At 42.5% G+C, this 19,460-nt stretch overlaps 1 protein-coding gene across 4 annotated transcripts in view; it reads right to left on the reverse strand.

Annotated features, from left to right (window-relative positions):
• The window catches only part of Pcsk5 (proprotein convertase subtilisin/kexin type 5), a 430,528-nt gene extending 424,319 nt beyond the window's left edge, over nt 1–6,209 (reverse strand). For 3 of the 4 annotated variants that reach the window (XM_039109729.2, XM_039109692.2, XM_063264264.1), the window contains exon 1: nt 6,002–6,209. In XM_039109729.2, the coding sequence (XP_038965657.1) occupies nt 6,002–6,199 (198 nt within the window). In that variant the 5' untranslated portion in view covers nt 6,200–6,209. The remainder of the gene's footprint in view (nt 1–6,001) is intronic. The other variant, NM_053823.1, reaches the window with a different exon arrangement.
• Between the last annotated feature and the right edge of the window lie 13,251 nt (nt 6,210–19,460).

Here is a 19,460-nt window from a genome sequence, read left to right on the forward strand (position 1 = left end):
TGTCCCCAGTTACATCCCAAAGGAAAATCACAATGATTTCACTCCCCAAAGAACCAGCCACCACAATATCCATTCATTTTCCTTTGAGCAGAATCTGTCACTTTTTAGGGTCCTTAGAAAACATAAAATGCTTTAAGTGCATTATTTTAGCTAAATATTCATCTTCCCTATTTTAGCAACCTCCCTAAATGTGCTAAGCAGTGGTACCCTAATTTAGAAATAAGGGACAGAGGGTCAGGTTAGTTAGGAAAAGAACACACACACACACACACACACACACACACACACACACACACAGACGTACACACATAGACACACACATACACTCCTACTCGTGTTTTCTTCCTGTTCTCATTGCTCTCCCAGGACTCACTCAAATCAACACACTTATTGATGTTAATTGCTCCCTTTGGCACTCTCAAGTGTAGAGATGTGTACTATGGAAACTAATGAGAACACTACACAAGTAATTTCACTCTTAACTGTGTGCAAAGGCAAAAATAGACAAATACATAAGCATCACTGCGCGCATGCGTCTTCTAGCATGCGTGAATGTCTGTAGGTATCCATTTTTACCACACAGGAAGCCAATGTCCACTTGTCCCTGAAGCAACTTGAGGGAACTGAGTAATGTGGTTGCAAAACAAAAGATACCTGGAGATGGTTCTGCCTTGGAAAGAGTTCAGGCTCTGCTTCACAGAACTTGAACCAAGAACACAAATACCCCTCCCATCCCAAGGGGTGTTTCTGGGTCAGGACTCCCTTTTTCTGGACATTTTCCCAGCATACTGTGCTGCTTTCCTGGCTGACCTTTCAAGTTAAAACCTCTGGATGCAAGCCCATGAAAGACTGTGATAAGGGAAATCCAATGGCTTTGGGGCTCACAAGAGAAAAAACAAAAGAACAAGAAAAGGAAGGATTTTCAAAAGTTTAAACAGAACCCCAATGGAATCATATAAGTCATTCTTTGTCTATGAGGTTAATACAGCAGACCCCCCCACACACACACACACACTCCATCATCATCATCAGGTCATGCATGGCCTTTGATGGCTTTTTCAGTCAAGGTTCCCCTGCTCTGGTTCAGTCTCATCATAAGAAACAGACATGTGAAAGCAGCTAACCAGGGCAGGACTAAGATTTTTGGGTGTGAAGGGGCGTCCTGTGGAAGGCCAGGTATATCACCTAGGGACCAAAGTGGAAGTAACCATCCACTAACTCTCCTGTTTACGAAATGCCTACAGATCCACGAACACCCAGAACTCCCTCATCAACATTCATCAGCACTTAAGAATCCCATTATTCACAGGTCAAATTTAATCAGGAAATCAGGCAGCTTCATGACATCTTGGAGCAAGGTTCTTCCTGCTCAAGGTAATTTCCTGCTTACCTGAAAAGCCATCTGACTTTACCTGTATAGATAACATCTACTTTTAACATTAAAATTCGAGTAGGATTTTATGTAATGTGCTAAAATAAAACTCTTTATTATATAATTATGCTTCAGGCTTTTTCAGTTTTAGAGAATGGGTTGGGTAGCCCAGACTGGGCTCAAATTCATTATATAGCTCAGGATGACTGTAACCTTCCAATCTATGCACCACTATGCCCCACTTATGTGGTGCTAGGGACTGACCTCAGTTCTCTGTACAATATTAGCAACTAAGTTACATCCCTAGCCCTTGTTCTTCACATAGTGTCTTTTCCTTCCATCTCCAGCAAGCTTAGCCTATATTTAAGGCTACAAGCAAAGATTAATAAGAGAAGGTGGTGTGGTCCAGGGAAATCAGTTCTCATCTTTTAAGTTCAACATAAAACTGTTTTTAAACTGTCTTAAATGGTTAACTGAAATAGAAAATCATTCTCCCCGTGTACAAAACTCACTGAACTTAGCCACAACAAAATTCACTTTCCTGATGATACCTACATTTTGCATCTTCCATGTAAAAGAATGTCCTTCTTTCTCAATATCTAAATAACATTTAGGTCTTGCTTATCTCAACATTTCTCCTCTGGTTCGAATCCAACAGACTTTAACTGCAGGCCAATGTGCTGAGCTGAGCTGCACAGAGTTAACTCACTCTATTATCTCAAGATTTATCACTTTACAGACGAAGGCACAGGGGTGATATTAAGCTCAGTGACTCTCCCTCCTATAGCCTTGCTCATGGTCTCTGCCACTGTCACCACACCCATATGCTCTCTGGGGCAGCCCCCTGTAAAGCAACTCCCCAGGATAGCTCGCATTTGTCTTTATCCTTGAGGAGACCTGCTCAAGCTGTGCCATGGCTGCTGGTAAGTAAAACTACTCTTGGTAACCTCACGCTTGGAATCCATGATTGCAGGCAATTCACGGAAGGATAAATACAGCAAGTACCCATTGCAAACCAACTCTTCACAAGAGACTTTGCCCTGTAGTCAAATGGTCAGAGTTTTATTCCTCTCTATACAGATTTATTATTCCTACAATTGATAATATGCATCTGGTTTTACTCCTTTACATGTCAGTTCCCTAACCAGTACACTGTTAGCCCAAAGACTCCAAGAATAAAGGCTTCTTCTTTTTCAACCAAGCAGGCCAACAGCCATGCATATCTCTTACCCTTAGGCATTCCACCAGAGCAGCGGTTCTCAATCTTCCTAATGCTGTGACCCTTTAATACAGTTCCTCATGATGTGGTGATCCATACCATAAATTGTTTTCCTCGCTACTTCATAAATATAATTTTGCTACTGTTATGAATCATAATGTAAATACCTTATATTTCTGATGCTACTAAGCAACCCCTGTACAAGGGTGGCTGGACTCCCCAAAAGGGTCTGTGACCCACAAATTGAGAAGCACTGTTATGGCGGCTGGCATTTCCACATACTCCGGGGGTTCCTAGTCAGAGCTTAGCCTGCCAACTGTAGGCATCATACAACTGACATAGCAAACAAAACTTGGTATTTGCTGACAAATTAACAACCACTAACAATGGTTAGAGCTAGGCATCACTTCAGAATTTTAAAGTATAGACCATTCATAAAATGAAATCATGTTATGAAAACCAAAGAAAGCACAATGCTATCTCCATAGCCACAAGCAACACAATCGTCATCACTGATCCCTTCTAGAAGTCCTTTGTGCGTGTCTGATTGCTTCTCCTGTTACTCTGAACATCCTATCTACCCTGAACAGAAAAGGCTTTTCTGCAGACATCTCTAGCCCGAAACCTTACCTTCAAATGCTAACATGCTACATAAAACACTGCATAGATATTCTTTCTAAGAAAACAGTCAACATTGTGGTTTTAGTGTGGTGAAAATTCACCACCTTCTTTGCCACACACAAACACACACACACACACACACACACACACACACACACAGAGCTCTTGTTCTAACTTGTGACACATGTGATAACACCCCCATCCTCAGCACAACTGGGTAAAAACTCAAAAACATTCCAGAGACATTTGCAAATTATTTACTGCCCTAAGCTGAACCACATCTGGTTTATTGCTGGGAAGAAAGAATAACAAAGGATGTCTAAAGTGTTAAAAGGTCAGTGCAGTAAAGGATGAATAAGATAAGAAATACCTCTGCCCTTACAGTGCCATGATCTTACACACAGGAACTCAATTTACCACGCCTAAGTCTCAAGCAAAGCTTAGTCCCCTTTGATCCGCAGGGAAATGTTTTACACTGTACAATAGCAGATCTTTTTACACTAGCTATTGCATCAATTCATTGGTCCTCTGTAACTACTGGCAGGGCTGTATTTCCACAGCGGGGTTGTAAAAAAAACTTCACGAAGTAGTAGTTATTTCCTGTTATGTATATATAAACTTTCTTAGTATTCTCTGTAACACGAAAAGCTGTGGACCCTCACTATAAAGGCTTTTGTAAAAAATCCATAGAGGCTATAGGACTTTAATGTGTTTGCTTGTTTGAAGTGGATGAGAGAGTAGTTCTCCCCACTAACTAGAGGCTCTCAGATTCTTCAATCTAAGTTCTATTCTGAGTCCAGGAGAACAGAAGTCTCCCTACTCTTGTAAGTTAAGAACCATTCTAGTATCAACAAAGCCAGGTCCTTCTAAACTAAATATTAGTGAACCATGACTGGATATTTGCGTCCAGTGTACTGAGCTACCCAATTCAGGAGGGATGGGGGGGATTTCACTTCTGCACATTGGATGGAATGATTCTCTAATCAGGAAGAAGCACAGAAGAGAAGCTTGAACCAGAATTTTAGGTTCCCACTGTGCCTTTGTATGTGAGGAATCATCACCTGTTCCAATTTCTTGATCCCTTGTATGTCAAATGTGCACCAAGGTTGTTTCTGAAATTAAGAAATACGTGTCATTTTGAGAACTTAGCCTCCCCATTACAGCTGGCATAGAAGCTGCTTAATGCTGGCTGAACTGAAAACATCTCCTGAAAGAGTTGAGATTTTCCCCTTGGCACTACTGAGGTATATATATATATATATATATTTCGTGCTCAACTGTAAAAAGACCCGGCATGGACTCTGTATCTTTCACAGAAGAGAAACTCCAACAAAACTCCAGGAGGCAATTCTACTGCAGGTGACTGGTGCTCTGGCAACAAAATCTGGCTGGGTGCCCTAAATTCTTTAGGGGACCAAGGAAAGGGTGGGGAATGAGATATAAACCATGTCCCTTGCCCTGGTCTCAGCCCTCCACTGAACTGGCTTCTCTGGAAGCCATCCTCCCTATGGGAGGGAGGGTAAAGAGCAAGACCTCGCCTGCCCTCTTGTCCTCTGAACCCTCACAGCTGCTTCCCAGCTTATTACTAGAAGCAGGACCAGGAGCTCTGCTCCTGACAGCTTGTCCCAGTGGCCTGAGCCAGGCGAGGACTCTCCACCCATCCTGCCATCCTAGGCGTGGAGTTCAAAGGAAAAGGTTCTCAGAAACCATCTGTGCCCTCTTGCTTCAGCAGCATTAATGGGCACCCTCTTGCCCCGCGGCCTTGAAGCACTATGTGAACGCCCCCAAATGCCTCTATGGCCCTCCCACCTTGGCTCTACACCCAACCCTAGTCTGCTAAGAACCGCGGCAGGGCTCCCTCCTTGGATCAGTCCCAAAGAAGTTGTGAGGTTCTTAGGAGGGGCATTTATCGGTGCCCTCTCCAGTCCCGTTTCTGGTAGGAACATGGGAAAGAGGACGAAATCCAGGCCATTGGGGCCACAATACAAATCGGTGGCGCTGCCAAAGGTCTCATAAAAACGTATTGGCATTTCTCTCAGAATGGCAAATCGAATGAAAATCCACCAACAGCACCTCATCAAAACATTCCTGCCGCTCGCCACAACAGAATACCCCAGGTTTCACCAGTAGAAGATTCCCAAATTCCCGGAGCCGAACACTCCAGCCGCTTTCGGTGTCTCCCAGGTCCCTCCCCGCCCAGCTCCGGGGGCCCATATTTGGATTCTGGCCAAAGGAGGCAGCAGCCAGGACCCCCCCCCCCTAAATCCATGGGTCCCTCCCCGTGTCCTGCCCCCTTCCTCTCTCCCCACCACCTCCCGACCAGGCGCTGCACTCCAAGCTCTCCAGAGCCCAGCAGTTCCGCGGCCCAAGAGGTTAATCCAGGTTTTTCTCTCCCAGTTAGAACCAGGAGCGTTCTCACTCCTTGGCCTCCCAAAGGTCTCAACCTTCCCTGCCACAACCACTCTCAGGAGTATTTCTTCAAGCTAAAGAGCACTTCTGGACTTTCCAGGTCCAAAGGTTCAGACCAGTCTGAACCTGTCCAGGGGCACTCCATATTTTCCTACCTGTCCCTCTTTGCTTGTAAAAACAAATTAAACAGGGATCCCAGCAACTTCGGGGCATGTGTGTAACTGTGCAAGGAGCGCGAAGCCCAGAGCATCGCCCTAGAGTTCGGGCCGCAGCTGCAGAGGCACATCTGGAAAAGGGGGAGGGGTCGAAGCGGAGGGGACAAGAAGCCCCCAAACGACTAGCTTCTGGGTGCAGAGTCTGTGTCACCGGGGGTTAGTTACCTGTCCTACGTTGATGAATCCGTACTTGCTGGCTATGCGGTCTGCCTCCGCGAATCCGCCGGCGATCTTCACTGCCCAGTGGTTGGTGTAGACACGCGTCCGGCACACTGGGAGCAGACAGCCGGCGAGCAGTGCCAGCACGCACAGCAGATCCCGCCGTCCCGGGCGACAGCAGCGGCTCCCCCAGCCCCAGTCCATGGTCCCGGCGCTTCGCCGCTTTCGCCCGCCCGCTGGCTCGCGCGCTAAGCGGCGCGCACAACTAACTTCTCCGGCCTGGGCCGGCGGGGCGCGCAGCCTGGAGCGGTCGGTAGGAGGCAGAGAGCCCAGGAACGGAGCAGAGCTGCGAGCCCCTCGCAGGCTCTTAGACCATCCCTGGGGCAGCGGGTACCGGGGCGACGGGCTCTGGGCCGGTGGGGTGGTTAAGCGATCGCTCCCCGGCTGGCACGGGAAGCGGCGGAGTGGGACTGGCGCCTTCGCCGCGGGCTCTCCCGGCTCCGCTCGAGGACTCTTCGTTTGCCTCTTGCTCCTCTTCGGCCCCGGAGCGCCGCAGAGACGACTGGCCCGAGCGCAGGCAGCGGCCGGGCGCCCCCTCTGCTGAACCGGGCTCCCAGTGCTCGCTCGCCCGCTCGCTGCGCTCCCTCCGGCTCCGAGCGCGCGGGGACTGTGAGTGGCGACAGCAGCAGCGCCCGCTCCGCATAAATGACTCCCCCGCCCCCCGGAGCACCCCTCCTTTCCCACATCTCCCTCCTCCTCTACTCCTCCGCCCTCACGAGCGGGGCCTCAGCCAGTCGCCACCCAGGTCCTAGCGCCTCCCAATTCTCCCTGCTGTAACCTCCCGGGTCGGGGCAGGAAGGCCAGTCTCCCTCAAGGGTTGAGGGGAGAGTGCCTCCCGGGTCTTGATTTCTATCCTTTTTATTTCGCCAGGCTGGATTTGGATTAATTTTCCCTTACTCTGGAAAGTCTAGGATTTACACGATAATGAGAGGGAAGTATGGCAAAGATTCATTCATCCCGGCTCTAAATGCCCTGGACTAACTAAGCATTTTAAGGTCATTCTTGTCTCAATTGCCAAACAAATAACTTCGAGACTTTAACTTCGCTAATTCTTTACGCTTTTCAGTAACTGTTTATCTTATGCATTCTGCTCCCCGGAGAAGCTGCCACACAGGACAGTTAAGTCTCATTCACTCTTACAAAAGCCAAAGCCAAAAGTCTGTCGCCTGCTGACTTGGGAGATCAGCACTGGTACTCAGCAGCAACATCACAGGAGGGTGAAATTCCGTGCTTAGAGCTAGGAAAGATATTTCTATGAATATCTGCAGTACCAGAGAACAGACAAGTGTTGGTTGCAAGGGAGTGGCCATTCATTTGTTGTGTCCTTATCTCCAAGGGCTTCATTTGCCTCAGCAAGGAGAGTTTTCCAACTTTCCAAGTAGGACATGGGAGCAGTGGAGGAAAGTAATATTAAAGGACCACAGAGGAAGTCAGATGAAATGCCATTACAGCACTGCGACTTTAGACACAGCAGAGGATGGCGGCTGGCCTTCTTCAAGCTTCTCCAACCTCTCTGTCTTTTGCAGGTGAGGGGCCAAGGAGTGGTTTATTGTAAAAAGAAAAATTGGTCTTTATGAAAGGTTTGCCTAACCTTTAAAGAAGCAGCTGTCCTGAACGCTCCCATCCTTTCCCCTCCTCTTTCAGCCCTTATCTTTCTTCCTAAAGACTAGTTGGATGCGTCTGAGATTAACCCATTTCAGGATGATTTTATTGCCTGAAGGATACCTGTGAGCTTAAATCTACTAGCACCTTGGAACACACATTTTATGGCATTTCGCATATTGCATAAATATATTTTTCTTTCAAACAAACTCAAAATAACAAGATCTGTACATTACAGATCAGGAGGTAGATGTGAAAAACAGATACATTTTCCAGAAGGGCATGTAGTCTATTGGTATTTTTATCTGGTGAGTTTAACACATCTGTCTTGAGGACCCGGTATATGATTCCTATCAGATCGTTCTGAACATTGTTCAGGTGAAGGGGGGGACATAAAATACTGGTGGAATTTAGGCTCAGAATTCTCTAGAGAAAATGTTCACTGTTACTTGGCATTGTTTTTGTAAAGAGAGAAACCTAGGCATTTTGCTTGGCTCTAGAGAGTCAGTATAGTCTGGCTACTGGCCAGTCCCTTTGGACAGACCTCTTAACATCCCTCCCAAACATAGATTCCAGAGTAAGGGGGCAGGGAGGGAGAGAGGGAAAGAGGAGAGAGAGCGAGAGCGAGAGCGAGAGCGAGAGCGAGAGCGAGAGCGAGAGCGAGAGAGAGAGAGAGAGAGAGAGAGAGAGAGAGATATCTGTTCATTGCCAGGGTGACCATCTGCATCTATTCTACTAAAAGTTGCTGAATTCCAGACAGAACAATGTGAGTTCACTGATGATCTAAATCTCAGCACATATGTAAGAGACAGAATTGGATTTGCTCTCTGTTGGGCAAGAGAGCTTAACTCACTTAGATCAGCAGGAGGGTGGTCACAGTACAAAGTACTCTGAGAGTCAAGCTTGAGACATGACCCTGTAGATTTCTCTCTAGAATTCTGGAACTATATCAACAGCTCGCGCGCGCGCGCGCACACACACACACACACACACACACACACACACACACACACACACACATCTTGAAGGCCATGTTGCCTCTGGGTTTGAATTGTGGATTTAATGAAGAGAAATGCCTGAGTCTCCTGAGAGCTAAAAACTGTTCCCCCAGGATAACAAAATTGCTCATTGCTAATTTTTCCACAATACATTTATCTTTCTTTTCCACTAACACTCTTGCATTCTGCAAGTGTCTTCTGTTTGGCATATCCAATTATAATGAAGGAATCAGGGGGAATCACTCAGCCAATTCTTGCACCGAGGTTTAGCTTCTAAAAAGGGAGGGGTCTTCCCTTTTTGATATAAGTGTGTTTAAAAGAGAAAACTCCGCTGGTGAGAAGGCATTTACCACTAAGCCTGATGTAAAAAATTTAAATACATAGAAAGAAGATATCCCTGTCTGTTGATAAAAACACTTTCCCTTGAGTTAAGAGTCTTCATTAGCTTCCTTGAATGGAGTCTCTTTTGGCCAAGAATGCAACTTTCAGATAAGGACTCAGAGCTACAGCAAAGGTCTGCATTACTCTGTCACTTCAGGTATGCTGCTTATGACAGTTAGCCTTATCACAACTCCTCAGAAGTCAAAGGGCAGTGGGGGAGGGGTGACTGATGGCCTGGTGGTGGCAAAGCCATTGCTGACATTAGACAAGATGTCCAAAGTCCAAGCTTTGGATAAAAAAAAATAACACCTCAAGCATATCATACATCAATGTATGCTCTCTTCATAACTGCCATACATGTAATGAGACAGTTTTACATGCCCACCCTGTTCTATACCTAGCAAATTATGACTTGACAATGAAGCTTCACTGGTATTTGGCCCCGTTGCCGAGGCCCCTTACAGTTCTAAAAGAATCTTTAAGTGAAATCTAAGCAGCATAGTCAAAGTCCACAAAAATGCACACGTACTCCATAAGGGTGTACTGAGACTTCACAAACTGGAATTATTCTGGGAAGAGTTTGCTTTATAAGATACTCCATTTCTTCCTCAATGAAAGTTAACCTTTAAAATTTCTAGGCTTAAATTCTGTAATTCAGTGATAAATTCATAATGGAGACTTTGAAGCCAACCAAGGGGAAAAAATGTGGCTAGATTTTCACAGCTCAGTAGAAGAGTTACTGAGTCATGTGATCCCAAACAGCTTTCCAATATGTGAAATTCAGGAATAGCAATAAAAATTCATCAGATTTAATAACGGTAATAGTAATAAGTTATGCAAATAAGCCACATTTATTAGGCATTTGTTATATGCTAGGCACTGAGCCAAGTACATTTCAAGTCCTAATCTCATTCATTAGAAAATCAAAGTTGAAGGAGACCTTCGATAGCACATTGTCCAATTTTACTTAATAGATAAAAATCATGGAGTTCAACAGAAAGCCATTTTGGAGGACAGTAATTTAATCAGAGAAGAATAAGGTAGATGGACAAATAACAGAAACAATAGGAGGAAAGACTCTCAGGCCAAAGAGAGTAGTATGCTTCGAACCAAGAATTAGCATTAACCTAATTTACATATGCAGTCTGGAAAAATAAATTCAATCAGGAAAACAGAAATCTGACTTCCCCTCTCAGATGTCTCAGGTGCTGAACTAATGTCACTTAAAAATATGAGACATGACGCACAGTGTCCCCAAGACAAAGGTCAACTCAAAGCTTGATATTCTGTGATCTTAAGAGGGGACACATCCTACAGACCTTAGGAAGCACCTTAGTTATTTCTTTTCATGTTTGAAGTTGATTTAGATGGACACCGTTGACCACCTTCTCTGTGCATTAAAGCCTGAAATGACAAACTGGTCCTCAGAAAGCTTTCTGTAGTGGTACAATGTTAAAGCACTATTTCTAGATAACCCTTCCCCTGCCCCAAATACTGAACTTCAGGCAGATCTCATAGTAAAGCTAATACCACCTCCTGAAGTCCCTTCAGACTATGCTTTAGCCTGAATGCTACTGGATACTCAGCCTATTTAAGCGTAACTTGTCTTGAAAGGAACAACATAGCTAGCTTGCTATGCCTTGGATTTCTCATGTAATGAGCTTTTACAGCCCCAGCCAATACATAGCTTTAATGTAGGCTATGTACTGTTCTGTGCCCCCAACCTACAGTAATAGAAGTGTGTGTGTGTGTGTGTGTGTGTGTGTGTGTGTGTGTGTGTGTGTGTTGGGGTAATCATTTGCTAAAACAGCCAACAGATTGGAAGCACATTGTAAAACAAATATCCACTATAAATATTAGAGACAACATGTGCATATAGCTTGATAATGTCTGTTGGTGGTTATGTTTGCAATTTGAGTCAGTTGAGATCAGTAAAATGACTTCTCCCTGAGTAAAACTCCATTTAAAAAAATTCTGTAAAAATCCCTTGATTCTTTCCCATGCCATGTCTTCTGTGCTATTCTGCAAATACAGAGCAAAGTCCTTTGTCGGGGACAGCAAAAGAGACAAACTACAGATACAGGCCAATAACCTCCAACTACAGACAGAAGATACAAGGAGAGAAGTGGGGGACTCAAATTCGGGCTCAAATTAATCCAAGTGGAAGTTCTGCTCATTCCTTCATATGATACCAACACATGTTAGTGCCTCTGAGGTCATCTATACTGTGTTAACCAACACAGCTTCACAGAAGGGTGAAGACTGGGGATGAGTTTTTTTCTTTCAGACAGGAAGTGAAACAACTTTCTGTCTCTTCCTAGCTTCTAGCTTCTAATTTCCTTCTAGCTTCCCCAGCAGCCATGCCCCCTTCATAGTGGATGCAATGGGGGAAACATTAATGTCTTTCCATCTTATTTGAGTCTCTAATTGGTGGAGAAAGCAGGCAGGGGAAGGATGCAGGAAATGAAAGGAACAGCTTAGGTCTTGGGCTGCTCCCCATCAGAAAAACTAAGTCCACATCCCATGTCAGCAGCCCCCCACCCGGAGTAAGCACCCCATTTCCTTCCCCTCTTTAAAACTGCCTCACTCTATAGCCAGGCTGTTCTAAACTCACAGCAGTTCTTCCTCAATGTTCAAAATTCTGGGATTAAGGATTTAGAGTTTCTAGAGTGACTCTGGAATCTACCCTCTCAAATATGTAATTGTCTCCTTTATTCTTTTGATTCTCCCAGAAAACCAGGTAACAGCTGACTCAACAACATAATCTCACTGGGAAAACAACATTAAAGGTGCCTTAGGAATTAAAATATTTTACGAAGGAATAACCCTAACTTCATTAGTACCAAATGAGACATTCTGAAATGAAACACATCAATATGACTTTTATATATTACTCTGAAACATGATAGTCTTGGAAGATATTTTTATGAATAATATATCTTATAATATAGTATACATAATACAAATTATATATAAGGGATAGGTACATACGTGCGTGTGCATGTATATCCCTTAACATACTTGCAGCTTTAGACATTTGTGAAGAGTAAACAGATACTACACTGTCCCTGTACACTGTACACACTACAGGTTGATAATTTGCTTTGTCTTCTTGACACAAGAGACAAGGCATATTTGTTCCTTTTCATGTTGCTTGTTGATCAAATGCATGACAGGAAGCAACTTTGAGAAGGAATGCTTTGTATTGGTTCACAGTTTGAAAGAACACAGTGCATCCTGGATGGGGAGGTTTTCATGGCTGGTGGCTCCAGAGTAACAGAAATGTGTAGCTAAAAATGGTCACTCCCTCAAGTCTTCACTGAGCAAAAAGCAGAGCATGCATGGGCCAGGGTTCAGCAATAAACTTCAAAGGCCTCCCCCTAATGACTCACTTCCTCCAATGAGACTCTACTTCCTAAAGGTACCAAAACATTCCAAAACAGCATGCCTAACTCAGTGTCAACTATTCAAACACATGAGCCAGTGAAGACAATTTGCATTCAAACCACAATACAGTGTAAAAAGGAGATATGTGAAGCTAATGCTGGTATAACATAACAGTTTTCTTTCTCTCTTTCTTCCTTCCTTTCTTTCTTTCTTTTTCTTTTCCTTCCTTCCTTCCTTTTCTTCTTTCTTTCTTTCTTTCTTTCTTTCTTCCTTTCTTTCATACGAGAGTACACTGTGGTTGTCTTCAGACACACCACTAGAGGGCATTGAATCTCATTACAGATGGTTGTGAAACACCATGTGGTTGCTAAAAATTGAAGTCAGGACCTCTGGAAGAGAGCAGTCAGTTCTCTTAACTGTTGATCCATCTCTCCAGCCCCAACATACTCTTTTTCACTAGATTTTTCTTTAAACAAGTAGAAGAAATAATCTAAAATAACAATTAAAAAGTATAGTAAGTGCATAAGCAGGTAACTTAGTTACTTATTATTAAATTAGAAAGTGATCTGTGTACCTAATTGCATGGTTTTTACTTTTATTCAACTGGAATATGGTGCCTCCTTCTTTTAGCAGCATCCAAGATTGAAGGAATGAATACTCTGTGATATGGTGTCATAGGGGTTACCATGTCACTTGGTGACAATCGTTCTCAGCTCCTTTTAAATGTACGAGCAAACTGTTGTACCGGGGACCCATCCTAGGCTGAAATGTCTTCATATGGCATGCGACTCTAATGTTCCATCACTCTCAAAACTGTGTGTCTAGATCACTGTCATCATGTGTGACACAAACTGCATTCTGACTTCATCAGAGTCAGATTTAGTTTGTCCTAACACACTGGCCAATGCTGTTGTCATGTTTATATTTTTTGTTTGTTTGTTTATCATGCTCTCATCACAGACTTTTGGTGATACAGAAACAGAATTTAGACAGCTTTATTTCCATTGCCCTTAGATTCACAATTCATCCCCAAGAGCCAAACCTCCCAGTAGCTGTTTCTCGGACAAGGCCTTCAGCTGAGACTTATGGTGGTGATTCTACACACCAAGAACGGCAGCAAAGTTCTATTTTTGAACAGTTTTCATTTTACACTTGAGAATAACTCACCAATAAAGTTGTTTTTCCTAAAAGCTCAGATTTTTAATTTTTTCAAAACTTTCATTGCTATTTATAAGATCCTTATTATTATCCTCAAAATTAGACACTGCAATAAAGACAGGGTGGAAATCGGATTCTCCTTTGAAACCTGGCAACTGCTACCCTTCAACTCCAGTGACTTCTTTGACTCCTCTAGGAATACATGAGCCATGAGTCCAGTGAATGATTAGAACAAAGGCAGGCTTTCTTTAATTGTTCACAACATTCAAACCACATTAGCCCTTTTCAGAGGTATGCTAGGAAGGCTATAATGTAAATTGCCTCTCTAAATGCTGAATATTGTCTTCTGTCAGTAAAGTTGAGTTTCCTGATCACATTGTTTAACACAGTTTGGCTTTGAGTGAGGAAAACTACTCTCTCTGGTATTACTGTTTGTTCATTTAAAAGTGAGAGCATTGTTTTAGGTTTCAGAAAGGGACTAAACTGTGCGAGGTGAGCAAGGATTAAGGCCACTGTGGGAAAATGGGCAATATATTCATTACCAGTCATCACTTTTCACTCCGCTTTTGTTGTCCTTCTGTATGTGTCCACTCAGATCCAAGTTGGCAAGGCCATGGAATATTTGCATGTTGACATTTTGGCAACAATATGAAAAATGAAAAGAATTTTGTGGAAAATGTCAGCAATGCAAAACACTGACATTCTGTAAGACTGGGGCAAGTAGTATGAGAGGGGGAAAAATCATAAGGGATCGTTGAAGTTTAGACTTCGGAACTCAAAGAAGCAGAATAGATGTCAGGTGGAAGAGGAAAGTTGAGCCTGCAAGTGAAAGGTGGACACCCAGAGGTCTGTAGAATAACCAAGGCCATGGTGTTGGTTGCATAAAAGAATCAGATCTGTATGGAATTGATGCTGCAATTAATACCCTGCACACTTGAGAAAACAATTTTTCTGCCCAAGAGTGTTTTGGGGGAGCTGTGGGTTTAACAGATTGATTCTCGTTATTTGAGAGATGTAACTTTCAGAAGTGGTTCGGTTCTACGTGGAAACTAATGACACCAAGGCAAATTATCTAATCAATATTCTATTATCTGGTAGCCCCTTTACGTCCACTGGGCTTTCTAGGCTGCAGTTTTTCCTGTTATTCGTTCTCTGTGTGTTTAATGATAAACTCTCTGCCAAATAGTGTTCAAGCAGGAACAGGCTCTTTCCTACATCCAAATTCAAAGCAAAATTCCCCAGAAACATTGAGATCAAAGACAAGGGGAAGTTGACCAACCTGCGTGTTAAGGATGAAAGCCCATCACCCCAACTGGATAAAGAATGACAGAGTGACTTTGATGGTTAATACCCACAGAGCACTCTGGCAGCTCTCACATAAACTTTTCAAAGTCCTTTCCAGTTGCTGTCACATTTGCTCCTCACAGTGACACATCAAATTAACAGACATGGTCATTATTTTAATGCTCTCAAAGCTGTCTGTCTCTCTATAGCAGTGGAAAGTGGCTAGTGGGATTGTTTGTTCAGCTATACATAGCGACTGAGTGATGTTGGGTGAACTGGAACTAGTGTTTTCTGTCTTGTATGTGCAGTCATTCCCAGACTCCAGTTTCACTAACAATTCTGCCAAGGTGAGTTCCCTCCTCCCCAACCAAAGTACTTCTGTCCCATCTCTGTGCTCACAGACATTCCGTGGGAAAGTCTCCCTCCTGTTGTCAGTTGGAAAGAAGTATCTGGGGATTTCGCTCACTGCCTCTCCCCAAGTCTGTCACCAGAAGGCAGTCTCTTCTCACCTCTTACCCTCATCTTTCTCCACCTCAGAGTCCAGTAAATCCTCGGCTCTCCCCCTGTCCCCAAATGGATATCCAAATCAACACTGCCCAGAAGTTTCTAAGCTGAAAGTGGAATGAGTTGCTAATTACTTAGGTCCTGCAGCGAGGCTGATGAGCTGAATTATGAAATATTTCTCATGATGAAACCATGTTTAAGAGAAACAAGAAGTCTGCTGGAATTCAGTGTGATGAAGGCTCTTATAAAAGGGCCCTCGGTAGATTCCGTGTTCATGTTTATTCTATAAGTGGCTTTTGTTATCAGAGCTGTTTTTCCATAGCAGCAGCACATTTTAAACACTGACTTCTCTACACCACAAACATACCTGCACATCCCCAATATACCTAGTTATCGGCAGAACTTCGATAATGACAGAAAAATATTCAAGTAGATGTCGGGAACCCAAGCATTCAAGAAGTCAAAGCAGAAAAATCAGAAGTTCAAGGTCATCCTATATTGGAGAGTTTGAGGCCAGCCTAAAGTGTAGAAGACCCAGCCACAAATAATACTAATGCTACTAATACTACTAATAAATACTACTACTACTACTACTAATAATAATAATAATAATAATAAATACTACTACTACTACTACTACTACTACTACTACTACTACTACTACTACTACTGTAGTAGTAGTAAATGTTTGCGATGAGGAATGTTTAATGTCATCTTCTTCCCTTTATGGAAACTTTAAATTTTTACCTCGCATTATTCTAAAATATTTCAAAGTCTTACTTGTACAGTTTCTACCTACCATACTCTGCCTTTCATCACCCTCTGTAAATTAATGAGGTATTCCTATCTCCATCCAGCTTTTGAATGGATGAGACTCAGATTATACCATATTTATTTTGCTTTAGCCCAATTACTAGGTAAATTATCCTTAGTCTAAATTTCTGATGGTTAACCGGCTACTTCTCCAAATGTGTTCCCCAATTACTTGTCGTCCAAGGTTATTTCAGCAGTCTACCGGGCGGGGGGGGGGGAGTGCACTTCTTTGGGCACATGTTTCTGGTCCATTATGGAGACCTCCTCTTCTCTCTTCTTGGTCCTCTTCTATACTCCTCCTCTTTCCTGGTTTCTTTTTCTCATTCTTTTCCTCTTTTGGTCCCTCCCTGTGACACCAAATCTTGTAACTGCCTACCTCTTCTCCCTGCAGTAATTGGCTGTAGCCACTTTTATTTTACTCATAGTTTTAAACTAGGGAACAAGGTTTACATAACAAAAGCTGGCCTATGTGGGGACCAGAACTTAGGGTACAGAATTTAGCATTTGAATACGTATCAGTACCAGACCAACCCCCAACAACCCTCACTTCCACTGGAATCAAATAATATAAATGTATTTAGAATAGCTTGGAAAGGAGAAAAATATAACATTGCCCCTGCTAAAACACAGCTCTTTTCATGTTAAGATAGTCCTTTCTAGAAGCAGGCTGAACAAAACATATCTTTATAACCTTGTAAACTCAGCACACATGTACTTTATATCTAGTGTTTTTCACATAATATATGGTATAAATATGTCTCCACAGTCTTTGTAATTATCATTTTAATGACCACTCTCTATTGAGTTGATGTGTAATAATTTACTAAGCTCTCCGGTTAGGCATTCAAATTGTTTATAATTTTTCATTGTTGTAAAAATACTGCAGACAGTGTCAGGAATAAAGACTGCACATGCATTAGACATTTTTCTCAGAATTGATTCACAGCTTTTGGGCCTCAAAATTAAACACATATGAAGGGGACTGACCAGGGATCTTTAATAAATGAAGTAGTTCAATATATGTGATGAATTGAATCAGCTCCACTGTTTTGGAATTTGACTTGCTACCTACCTAGTTCTTTCCATTGTCTATACATTCACCCACCTCTTTACCCACCCACCCATCTATTCATCTGTCCATTTATCTATCCAGCTACCCATCTACCAGTCTGTCAGTCAACCAATGCCAGCTCAAGAGTTTATATTTTCAAAAAGTTTAAGCCATTAACATTTAATGCTTAAATTGGTAGTACTAGGTTCTCAAATTGTCAATAGGAAGTATTAACTTCAAGAGAGGAATCATCCAAAAAGTTCACCAAAGAAAATGCTGCAGGAACTGTTGAGGAATATCGAGCAGAGCATAGAACTTGAAATACATTTTAGTGGCCAGACTCTCAGTATTGGGCTTGAGACAAATCATTGCAAGATTCAAATATTTGATATACTTTTCAGTGACCTTCACTGTAGCTCTGAAAATTTTAGGTTTTATGTGTGTGTGTGTGTGTGTGTGTGTGTGTGTGTGTGTGTGTGTGTGTTTAGACCTTTAACCAACATTATCCAGGCTGAACAGTAATCTGTCTTCAACCAGTCAGATTCTGTAAGAATTTGTGACTCCCTTTAAGCTTTAACAGTTAACTCTTAGTGAAAGTGTGAGGTCTGGGCTCTTAATTAGATTAGGGCAACGTGGAAAGGAAGCTAAGGAATGCTTTGCTCCCTCACACATCTAAAATCTCTTTAAATTATCTCCTAGTCTTAAGCATATGCAGCAATCTAGGTTTGGGGTGGAAAACAGGATGCCTGGAACCTTCCAGGTAAGGTAAGGACTTTTGTCTGGTGTTCTGCTTCCAATAGTGTTTCTAAAGTACAGGTGGGGGCTCCTGTAATAGCCAGAGGCCAGGACCAAGTTCCTGTAAATACAAGCATTCACAGCAATGGGTTTGTAAAGTTATTTGAATATGGCAGTTCACACCAATAACCCCAGCACTGCAGAAGGCAAGGCAGGAGCGCCTGAACATGCTTCAGGACAGCATGGGTTAGAGGAAGCATTCCAGTCTGGTCTGGACTAAAAAACTAAGAGTTTGTCTCCAGCTGAATAATGAAACAAATGAAGTAATTAAAATTTACTTGAGCTAAGTGTAGTGACCCTCGATTACAATCCCAGTTCTTGAGAAGTTGAGGCAGGGGGATCACGGTGAGTTCAAGGCTAAATTGTACTACCTAGTGGCACCCTGTCTTGAAAACTGCTCTTTAAATTAAAACACTACAATCTAATCACTAATCAGAGGAGCCTTATTAAAACTGAAAAATCAGCAGCAAAGATCCCAAATCTCCTTTCCAGAAAGGAGTCCGTTTCCCCGAGCCCTTCAGCTCTAATACCTGACCATTTCCCCTCAAAGTGAGATGCACTTAAAGGGTTTACATCTTTTTCCCTAAAAAGGATTCATTTCTTTCCTTTTGCTTTCCCCCTTTTCCTGCTGTAAGTCTTTAATACTCATAGCCAGCACCTTTAATTATTTAATTTCCTCACTGCATTATTTAAAGAAAAGACAGTTTGGAGGCTCCACTGTGCATGAAGAAAGTACGAGTCTATGCAAAATTGAAGGAATCCGCGTACGTCTTCACTGCAGCACATAATTTAACATAAGCGGTTTTGCAATCTTCAATCCTTTTTTCTTATCTTAACATGTCCTCCTGCAACTATGCACTAAATAGTCGTTTTGTTTAAATGTGTTAAATAAATATCAATGAAGCTAAGACCTTCCGGGACTTGAAGAGAGGCTATAGGCATGAAGGTATATCATTCAATGTTAAAAGTATTTATAAATGATCAAAATACAGACTAGAAATGCTTATCGCAGAATTTAAATATAGAAATGTCTCCCAATCTTCCAAGATAAAAATAAAGTGGAATAGCAATGATATTGGAACACAGCACGATTTATAGAGAAGCCATGATTTTTTTAAAGCTTATGACGCATACTTTACTTCAGATTTTAATTACTTTAAAGGTGGAGGTGGATGCACATAAAAATAAGGTGTTTTCCCTCCTTAATATAATTTATGACATAAAGCACATAAATATGGTGCACTTTATAACCTCCTTAACACTTCCAACCCCTAGTGATTACTTTGCTATATTTACTCTTTTTTCTCTCTTATCAGTTAATTACGTATTTATGTCTAAGCACACAGATATGCACACATATATACGGACATACACATATACATACTCATACATCTATATATAAAATAGACAAATGTTTACTTTATTTTAATAT

The sequence above is a fragment of the Rattus norvegicus genome, chromosome 1 (genome assembly GCF_036323735.1).
Source record: "Rattus norvegicus strain BN/NHsdMcwi chromosome 1, GRCr8, whole genome shotgun sequence".
Lineage (NCBI taxonomy): Eukaryota > Metazoa > Chordata > Mammalia > Rodentia > Muridae > Rattus > Rattus norvegicus.